Source organism: Rhamphochromis longiceps, linkage group LG3 (assembly GCF_057381845.1).
Source record: "Rhamphochromis longiceps isolate RC_006_pf linkage group LG3, R_longiceps_female_GT1.1, whole genome shotgun sequence".
Lineage (NCBI taxonomy): Eukaryota > Metazoa > Chordata > Actinopteri > Cichliformes > Cichlidae > Rhamphochromis > Rhamphochromis longiceps.
Genome location: NC_140559.1, coordinates 25,516,618 through 25,526,046, shown reverse-complemented (window position 1 = coordinate 25,526,046; position 9,429 = coordinate 25,516,618). Strand labels below are relative to the sequence as shown.

Sequence of the window (9,429 nt, the reverse complement as noted above, 5' to 3'; positions counted from 1 at the left end):
GGCGATCTTAGATTAATATTAACATGGCGTATATGATACATTGCCAACACGAGGACAACTACGCCAACTACGCCCATTGTTGAGCATATGGTGTAATCACTAATTGCGCCCACAGCCAGTCTATGGAGAGTATGTTCATTTTATAGTAATCCAACTTCCCTTAAGTTGGCCACAACTATTGGTGAGAAGATCTTAAAATGGAATCGTATCTACTGCCTCTCCCCCTTTCATTGAAAACATGTCAAAACTTTTACCCAGTGGACTTAGATTTTTAAACTTTGGCTCCAATGGGGCCCATTAGCCATGGACACCCTCCAAAGCACCTCTCTATAAACTTTGCAGTAGAAACTAATACTTTCTTAACATCAGCAACTATCAAACAGCAAGACTGAATATTGTTACATTAAATATTCGATAAGTTGTGTAAAAAACAACAACAACAACAAAATGCCGCAGAGTGAATAGTATAATGTGCTCTGTGGGAGTGCTTTTGTTGTGCACTCATATCCAGGCGAAGTGGGTGAGTGAGTATAACAGAGATTGAGAGAGAAGTTCAGATACTCCATCTCAGCTTGAGTTAATGGAGAGGGATTGAAGAGAAAAAGTGAAGGCCACTCAGATCTGAAAATTTAAGCTCAGTGTGCTGACAATGGGAGAGGTGGTTACGATGCACAGTTTGTCACAGTACAAAGCAACCTTACTGTGAGAATCGTGTTGGAGGACCCTTGTTACAATTTCCTGTAAGATCTCTAGCAGAAAAAAAAAATGAGGCTGGCGGGTTTTAGAGTGCTACTACAAATGTTCAAGCCATTAATAATGTCTTCTGCTGCTATTAAATGGTGATGATGTGGTGATGGATGCTGAGCTTTTATTGTCTTTTAAAAAAATGTTTGAAAGGTAGACTGCATACAGACCTGAAAAGTGGAAGTGCCTGAAAGCAGCATTATTTTCAGTATCCAGCAGAGCACAGCCTATGTGGTTGCAAAAATAAGTCAAATCTTTTAGGTGTCTGTGGTAAAACAACCTTGCTGCTCACTTGATCTATGAGCTCAGTAAACATTTTGCTGAGGAGTTAATTATTTTAACTGTTAGTTTTCAGTTTTTATGAATACAGAATGATGCTAATTTTGTAAATGATGGTCTCATTAATCAAAAAGTACGATAAAGGTGGCGAGAGAGTATGTTTTAGGCCAGGTTACTTGTAGATGTAGCTATACTGAATGATATCAGCATCAGAAGGAGGAACATGACAAGGTGGAGAAATACCAAGGGCTGAGACAAGAACTCTAGAAGATGTAGAGGGTGAAGGTAACAGTGGTCCCAGTGGTAATAGACAGCCCGCAAGAAGGGAAATTTTTTTAATATGTTTTTTTTCTTTTGAATTGCTAAAACATGTCGAATGTGACATGTGTTTTTTTTATTCAGTCAAGGATATTTGTCTGTATTAAAATTTAAATTTCAGCTTTTTGTTGGTTTCAATAACCGCAGTTAAATATCAGTCCGTGTACTTTTCGGTATTTGAAGTTTTGTTTCAGAAACCAAAACGAAAAAACGATATTTAAAAGAATTTTCATTTTTCCAATTTTTGATAAAGAATAAAATGGGCGAAAATAACTTGTTTTTTCATTCGGTGGTAACAAATAGCCGTCATACACTTAAAATTAGACGTGCTTTTTTGGATTTCTTCGTGATTCAAATAATGAAAGTATACTAGCGCAAAAACAAAAAAATAGACGCATTTTCAATGTCTGAAACGGGAAGTACTTCTTCTGCGCGCTTTTTTTATGGCGCGCGCACACCGTCCCCCACACAAGAGATCGACGGCCTTAAAGTTACACTGGAATAAACAGAGGATGGACCATTACGTTGTTTTTAGGAAAACTAAGAGAGTGACACTCCGGGACGAAGACATGACTGCAGAAAAACTGGGTCGCATCTTTCAGATAGATATGTAAACTTCGCAAACTTTGCTTTCAGCAGTTTTTTTATGAACGTTATTGTTCTTCCTTACTGCGGAATGGCTAACGTTAACATTTGGTGATTTCATGTAGGCCTACTTTTACTAATACTATGTCTAGCCGTCTTCATTGTGCTAATATGTGAATTGTGCACATGTGCTAATGTGTAAATAGTTATTCATTGACTTTTACCGGCTACTAGCTAATAAGTAAGCCTTTAGAGCCTATTAACCGTGTGCACAGGAGTAACACGTTAGCAGAGCAACGTGATTTACGGAAACTTTTCTTAAACAGGTATCCGCGCATACTCTGTACATCACGGATGATTCAAACGTGGCTATGTTCCCCGGTGCGGTCTCTGGTGTTTTCAGCGCATTAGACCTTACACCCAGAGGTCACTATGAAGTCCACGGAGAAGACATGGAGTCAATTCCAACAGCAGGTTCCAGCGGGCAGCGTTTTGCATTTATGCGAGCACCAGCTGTGGCAGCGTCTGCACCTTCACGTTCACAGCAGGCTACTTCAAGTTCCCCTATGTCCTCCAAAACATTTCAGAGGTAGGATGAGTCTGTGTTCTTGAATATTAAATTACAGAACAGGCAAAATAAAAAGAAACATAAGGTGCATGGATAGTTGAATTGTTAAGAATAGCAAAGCTGTTTTAGTACAATTTGCCTATAGCAATCACTGAATGGATTTGTGGCCTGCTGTCTTTTACAAGATATGTAAAATTATTATGTTTTGTTTTACAGATCAGTGTACTTTGCAGATGTAGTTGGTGGGAGGTTGATTCCCAATAGAATGGTGGTTGTACGATTCCTGGAGTCTGAGGCTACGCTTCAAGGGATAGTAGGAAAAGTGCAAGATGCCATTGGTAATTACAACCCAATAATTTTGACAGATGCACAGGGCAATGCAATTCTGGAGTCGGAGGGCACAACAGGTGAGCCATAATATTACAGCTAAAGCCCATATCTTATGGAGAGACATGTCTTACCAGACTCTTTGTAATATTTATTGGGTAATATGGTATTGGCTTCTAAACAGGTTTCTTTGGTTTTGTTTTTCATCTGTAGGGTCACAGTACTGGAGACAAAATGCACGAAAAATTCTTGCTGTGCCTGAACAAGACTTTAATTGCCTCCAGGGAACAAAGAGGAAGAAACTGAGGTATGTGAATAAATATGTATATACTATAGGATGAACATCAATATAGAAGAATTAATTTGATTTAAATCCTATAATAGCAGTAAGACATCACTACATAAATCATCATCTATCAGTAAGTGATGTGATGTTTCTTTAAGCCAGTAAGTAGCTTTGACATCTGATTATCCATTTTTATTTGTAGCAGCCGTAAAGATGATGACAGTGCCAGTTTGGGAGAAGTGAGTGACAAAATAGAAGAGTTGGTGTTGGCATCTCAAAGTCTGCCAGCTGTCACAGCAGCAATCAAAGAGCTCACTGATCTTGCAGTTGCCCAGAAAGTCACAACCCCCAAGCTGCAGACACTCAAGGAGGGATTTAGCTGCGTGGTTTGTATGAGTATGTTCAAATGTTGCTTAGTAAATACATTACATCTACACTAACATTTTAATTACAATTAAAACAATGTCAAACCACATTCAATCATTACTTTGGACAAACATTTTTTTACCAAACATAGGCTCTTTATTCAGCAGTGTCCATTTAAATACTTAGGCACAGACAATCAAGATGCAGGTCTACTGTAACATAACATTCAAAAGTTTACATGCACATTTAATTTGGGTTCTCCTTGCAATCTTGACTATGAAAGTATAGCTTTTCAAATTGATTACAATGTCAGTATGGGTGACGGTACACTGTTCACAGTAATGTAAAACTAAAAAGTTCACATTTAAAATGGGACTGTAGTTGCATATATTGAATCAAGTACCTGTAACTTTTTCATTTTTCTTGCTTGCTAATTGAGAAAATGTACTGATTTTGCCCCTCATCAATTATAGACAAAAATATAGACAGGGACTTTCTCAGAACAGCGTGAACAAGAGGAATTACAGAATAACCAAAAATATTCTGCATGCTGTCTGTAAATTTATGTCAAGACTGACTTTGAACCTATAGTTTGAACTAAATTCAACATAAATGGATAACAGTCTCACTTATCTGATTTACTTTTGCAGACATCATTGAGGATCCAGTGTTCTCACTGTGCTGCAGAAGCATTATTGGCTGCAAGACATGTGTGGAACAGTGGCAAGAGACATCACAGCACTGTGCAAAATGCAGGGAGAGTAACAACGGAGTTCTACAAATTACTGGTCTAACAGCTGCATTTTCTGTATTGAAATCTTTTTTTGCAGAGGAGTAATGTAGTGTGTACACACAAATGTTTACAGTCAGTTGATTTTTTTTTTTGTCTGTTCTGTACAGTTTACAGATGCAGTGGTTCATACATTTCTCTGAGTTATGTTTATGAGACAGAGCAGAGCTTCTTTGTATGGCATAAAGTCACCATTTACGGCTCTAAAAAACAAATGTGAAATATCAGGATATTTTTCTGCAAAATGACTCTCTGTTCTAAGTTTGTCCTGTTCGGTTGTGAAGGGATCAACTCCAAAAGTCGAATATTCTTGAGTGCAGATCCCAAGTGCTGCCTGTAAAGGTCTGCTGCTTCAAGTGCATTTGGCAAGAGCTCTGGAGAAATTCTTCTTTTACACCCATGTTCTGCAAAGTGATTTGGTATGCCTTTTCCTGTAAAAAATAGAGGAGGTGTTTAAATGTTCATTATCAGGGTTGTAAGCAATCTGACTTTTTTTTTTTTTTTTTTTTTACCTGGGATTCTATGAGCATTCCATGATTCTACCACACTTGCAAGACCAATGTTACACAGCTGACAGGTTAGATTGGACACACAGTATCGCACAAGGTTATCCTCCATATCTATCTCCTCCTGGTCCATCAGCTGGAGTAGGGCAGTTTTTAGTGGGTAGTTGACACGGTTGTTGATTTCAGGCCAAATCCTTTCAACTGTGTGGTTCTAAAAGAGTTAAAAGAAACATGTCTTAAATGTACGTAGTAGTACACGTAATAGTATAAGAATTTCAGCTGATGTTAATGGTACTTAAATCTTACTCTTGTGGATGAGGTCTGTAAATAAGGCAGTCTCTCCTGATTGAAGCGATGATGTGACAGCATCTCTTGCATGAACAGTGTTAAATAAAATTCCTTTCCATGGTCTACTCGCACCTGGTCCCACATACCATAGGTGATCACTGCAGGTCTGGTACAGGAAAAATAAAGAACATTTATTAACTATTTTGCTTTAAGACCAGCAAAGGTGTTATTATTTTGAATGTATTCATTCATGTTTTTTTTTGGGTAATATTTTAGTTGTAGTAGGACAACATATATTTCTTAAGTTTCTTTGCAATGTCACTGTCATGCTCAGACTTTAGATGTATGTCAGAACAATTGAAAGATATGTGGAAATCCAAGAACCTTGTTCCATTCATAAATGAACACTGATTAATTGCAATAAAGTAGTTAAATGATTCATGTGCAATTCCATTTTATTTATTTTTACATTAATAGAAAATGTTGATCAAAATGTTTGGTAAGTTCTTAATATATTATATTCAGGAACATAACCAGACCCATCTGTTGCATGTCTAATTTAAATTCAAATATTGTAAATTTGGGTGCAGCTCATGTCCAATATGACTAACATGTCCATCAAAACACTTAAGATGAAATAAATGGTTTGAGAGGTTGTATTACCTGAAAACATATTCATAGATGCTCAAGTTGTTTTTGATTGGCATTGTGGAATGACTCACAATCTTTTTACTGAATCCATCTACAGCTAAAACATGGGTGACTCCAAACATTACAAGTTTCTCGTTTTGGTCCAGGTGAACCTTGTGCCCCATGCATTCAGCATGGTACGGTGTGGGATTAAGATTCCGAGCTCCCTTACAAAAAAATCACAAAAATAAATGACAGCTGACTGGATAAAGGCAGATTTGATCATACGTTTGAGGAAGAGTCAAGTAACTGTTAAAGCAGGGCGTACATCTGTTAAACAGAATTAGGCCCTACCATTACATGATGTATATCACAAATATGACAAAGAACATTGGAATACAGTTCTAGTGGAAGATTAAATAACATAGGCTACCTGGCGTCTTGCTTCATGATAAGGTTGATGCACCTCTCTTAAAATTGACCCAATTCGTCCCTCTGCAGCATGTACCCCTTTTGTGGACAGATAGCCCTTCATCATTTTGCGGCCATATGTTGGGCCCACCTGTTTAAAATAAAAGATCATGCTACTACTAGAACAACAAATGTAAAGTAGCTTATTCTGAAAGCAAATGTGTAAAGCTAAAGTATTGTGCTAATTAACTGTACAAATACCAGTGAGAGACATCTTTAAAATAACTAACGTTACCCACCACCCGCAAGACGCTAAAACGCGCGGGCGCGCGCACACAGTCTAGACTAACCCCCTTACAACCCAGTTAAGACAACCATACACAGTCATAAGGTGAAGGAAGAAAGTACCTTACCTCATTTATAGCTTGTGTCACCTCAAGCTCCAACCGTGTGTCCGAGAGTCGACAGCTAGTGATTTGCTCAGCACAAAACTTTCTAACATTTCTCGCAGAAAATCCTCTCACTTCCCCGTGTTCATATGACAGACGCTCTGATATAATTTCCGATGACAGGCCTGTTTTGCCATCTCCATGATCACGTCTGAGTATTTTTCCAACGTCATGATGTCCACACTACAGTGTTTGCCATAAGTTTGCGCATCACTTGTACAGGTTGTTGACCTACTAAAACTTCCGGTTCAGACAAAATAAATAAAGGGCCCTTTCTCGTTCTTTTTTCTTGGGTTTTTCGTTTCTGATGTGCGAAAGGACAAAATGAAAAAAACAATTGTTTTACGTTTTTCATTTTAGCTTTTTAAGTTGAGAATTAAATAAGTGTCTCATTTTCTTTTTTAAATTATACTTTCTGAAACGAAACTTCAAATACCGAAAAGTACACGGACCATAATGTATATAAAAATCACTGATAACCCTGTATTTGTGCACCTAAAAGGAAATTAACAAAATATTGTTTCATATTTTATTACTGAAGCTGTAATAGTAATACACCGTCAGAGAATATCTATAAAGGTGTTTTTTGGGATTTAAAAAAAAAACTTAATTTGAACCACTATATTTGGATGGGATTTATTGCTTTTAATAGTGCAGTTATTTTAATCCAGTTCAGAACATTTATCATTATGGTTTCATTTAAAAATTAAAGACAAAATTTAGCTTTTGTATGTAAATGGAGGAAAACGTTTGTGCCAGTCTGATAGGCAAATGCCATTACTTGGAATTCATCATTTGGGAAGCTTGAGGGCCCAATTTCAATCTGCTCCTTCTACCCTTCCAATCTGTGATGAGTGTATTTCCATGAGGAATTACACTTGAGGTTGCTGAAGGGTCTAAAAGGCTAAAATAATAATAATAATAATAATAATAATAATAATAATAATAATAATAATAATAATAATAATAAAAAAGAAAGAAAAAACAACCCTGAAAGCTTTGGGAAACCATCAGTGTTCTGTGACAGAAAATGGAAATTATAATCAGCATCCCTGGCATTGATACTATCAGATCTATTCATAGATGTATCAAGATCCCATCCATCAATTATTGGCAAATGGGTTTACTCCATTTCAGCTTCAGTCACCCAAAAATAGATACACACAATTTCGCCTTATTGTTAAGGAAGTCCTAAAATAGTAATGCAGAGCTTTTTGTAAGTGCTGGACTTTCCTCTATATTGGAGTTACAAAAATGGTGCTGAACCTTGAACAAGTATGATTAGTAGTAGTAACAATTTTGGATGGCTTTTATTGGGTACCCCTTGCTAGTACCAGGTTGTATTCCCTTTTCTTTGTGGCACAGATTACCGGTCATGGCAGATGGATGCTCTCCTGGTTCTCTGGAACAAAACTGAATTGAATTAAACAGATTTTTACAAAGGGCTGGAAACATTCCTCAATTTTTTTCACAATAGCATCACACTGTACCTGCACATCAATGATGTGAATCTCCTGTTCCAACAAATTCCTAAAGGTGCTACACTAAATTGAGATCTGGCGACTGTTGGGGCCATTTGAGTACCAGTAAATTCATTGTCATGCTCAAGCAACCCATTTGAGATGATCTGAGGGTTATGACATGTTGAGCTTATCCTGCTAGAAACAGCCATAAGGAAACGGGCACATTGTGGTCATAAAAGGATGGACAATACTCAGATATACTGTGATAAATGCAAACTTACTAGTAAAAGTGTGCTAAGAAAATATTCCACACACCATTACACCACCACTCACGTTGATACAAATCTGGATGGATCCATGCTTTCATATTGTTAGTGCCAAATTTTGACGCTGCCATGACTGTTGCAGCTGATATTGAAACTAATTAGTCCAGGCACGTTTCTTTTTCTTCCTCCATTGTCTTCTATTGTCTAACTTTGGTGAGCCTTTATGAAATGTAAAGAAGAAGGGGCTTGGATTATCTCAGAAAATAAATGCAGTTTATGAACAATTTTTGGTGCTCGTTTGTTGGAGGTTGCAAGATAACCTTGGAGATATAAAAAATTCTACTTTTGATGTATGTAAGTTCCAGTTTTTAGTTATAAAAGGACACAGACACACAGAAGGAGTCCAGAGGCACGTTTGTGCTTGAGAATAGTACATCTGTTGTTGGACACTGTTAAAGGCCAACAGTTTGTGCTTGGTTACAGTCGTTCACACAGTCAATATTTACACAGAGTTATAGAATATACAACATTACAGCCATGTTACAAAGCAGTTTACATTCATATTTGATAAAGGTCGAGCAGCATCTGTGGCCTTCTGTCACAAACTGGCACAATATAACCTGTAAGGAGCTAAATATCTGTTCAACTCTTTTCTTATAAGACAAGCAAACAAACAAACAGAAAAGACAGCCCATTTAATCACCAGAAGCATTTAAAGCAGAGGTTTATGAAAGTATTTCATTTTTAATTTGTTTAAATTTGGCCTTTGAAACTCAGTGAAAGGGAAAAGTCATATAATTTTTTTTTTTAAGCAGTACAAAAGAAAAATATTTTTGCCCAAGATAACAGTTAATGGAACAATAATGTTGGCAAAAAACCCGAAAACACATTGAAGAAGTAAACCATGACTCCCGTAGTGAATTTTGTTTGAAGACATTATGTTCCAACAGAAAACTCCCTATTGGCAGGTTAAATCTATTCATATCTTATTTTTGGATTAATTTCAAAGGAATTTTTAAGCTATGGTACCATGGTATTTGCCACATCTACAGTTTTTTCCACTGATGGTTTTATTGTATTTTTTCATAGAAACAGTTGTGGAGACTTTGGACCATTTGAAAAACTAATAGACAGTGTTTAGAATTCATATGAG

The 9,429-nt window shown here is 36.9% G+C and overlaps 1 protein-coding gene and 1 pseudogene across 4 annotated transcripts; one reads left to right on the top strand and one right to left on the bottom strand.

Moving 5' to 3' along the window:
- The first annotated feature begins 2,026 nt into the window (after nucleotides 1-2,026).
- LOC146673648 (uncharacterized) lies at nucleotides 2,027-4,461 on the top strand. Of its 3 annotated transcripts, none has more exons than XM_085390948.1 (5): nucleotides 2,027-2,515; nucleotides 2,711-2,901; nucleotides 3,035-3,128; nucleotides 3,313-3,503; nucleotides 4,124-4,461. In XM_085390948.1, exons 1-5 carry the CDS (start codon nucleotides 2,298-2,300, stop codon nucleotides 4,309-4,311), a joined length of 882 nt encoding a protein of 293 aa, XP_085247074.1. In that variant the 5' UTR covers nucleotides 2,027-2,297; the 3' UTR covers nucleotides 4,312-4,461. The 3 variants fall into 3 exon arrangements, with proteins under 3 accessions (XP_085247074.1, XP_085247082.1, XP_085247064.1); XM_085390956.1 differs by having other exon boundaries at nucleotides 3,310-3,493; XM_085390938.1 differs by having other exon boundaries at nucleotides 3,310-3,503.
- LOC146673647 (uncharacterized) lies at nucleotides 4,323-6,646 on the bottom strand (annotated as a pseudogene). The gene is made up of 6 exons (XR_014908737.1): nucleotides 6,512-6,646; nucleotides 6,121-6,249; nucleotides 5,721-5,914; nucleotides 5,076-5,223; nucleotides 4,776-4,980; nucleotides 4,323-4,694 (listed from the first exon to the last, which is right to left on the bottom strand). The product of XR_014908737.1 is annotated as an uncharacterized LOC146673647 (transcript).
- Between the last annotated feature and the right edge of the window lie 2,783 nt (nucleotides 6,647-9,429).

Bases quoted from the DNA above. Each gene is read 5' to 3' on its own strand.
- LOC146673648 (XM_085390938.1), top strand. From the start codon at position 2,298: ATGTTCCCCGGTGCGGTCTCTGGTGTTTTCAGCGCATTAGACCTTACA. The intron at 2,902-3,034 runs GTGAGCCATAAT...TTTCATCTGTAG, and splicing joins GGAGTCGGAGGGCACAACAG to GGTCACAGTACTGGAGACAA. The intron at 3,504-4,123 runs GTATGTTCAAAT...TTACTTTTGCAG, and splicing joins TAGCTGCGTGGTTTGTATGA to ACATCATTGAGGATCCAGTG.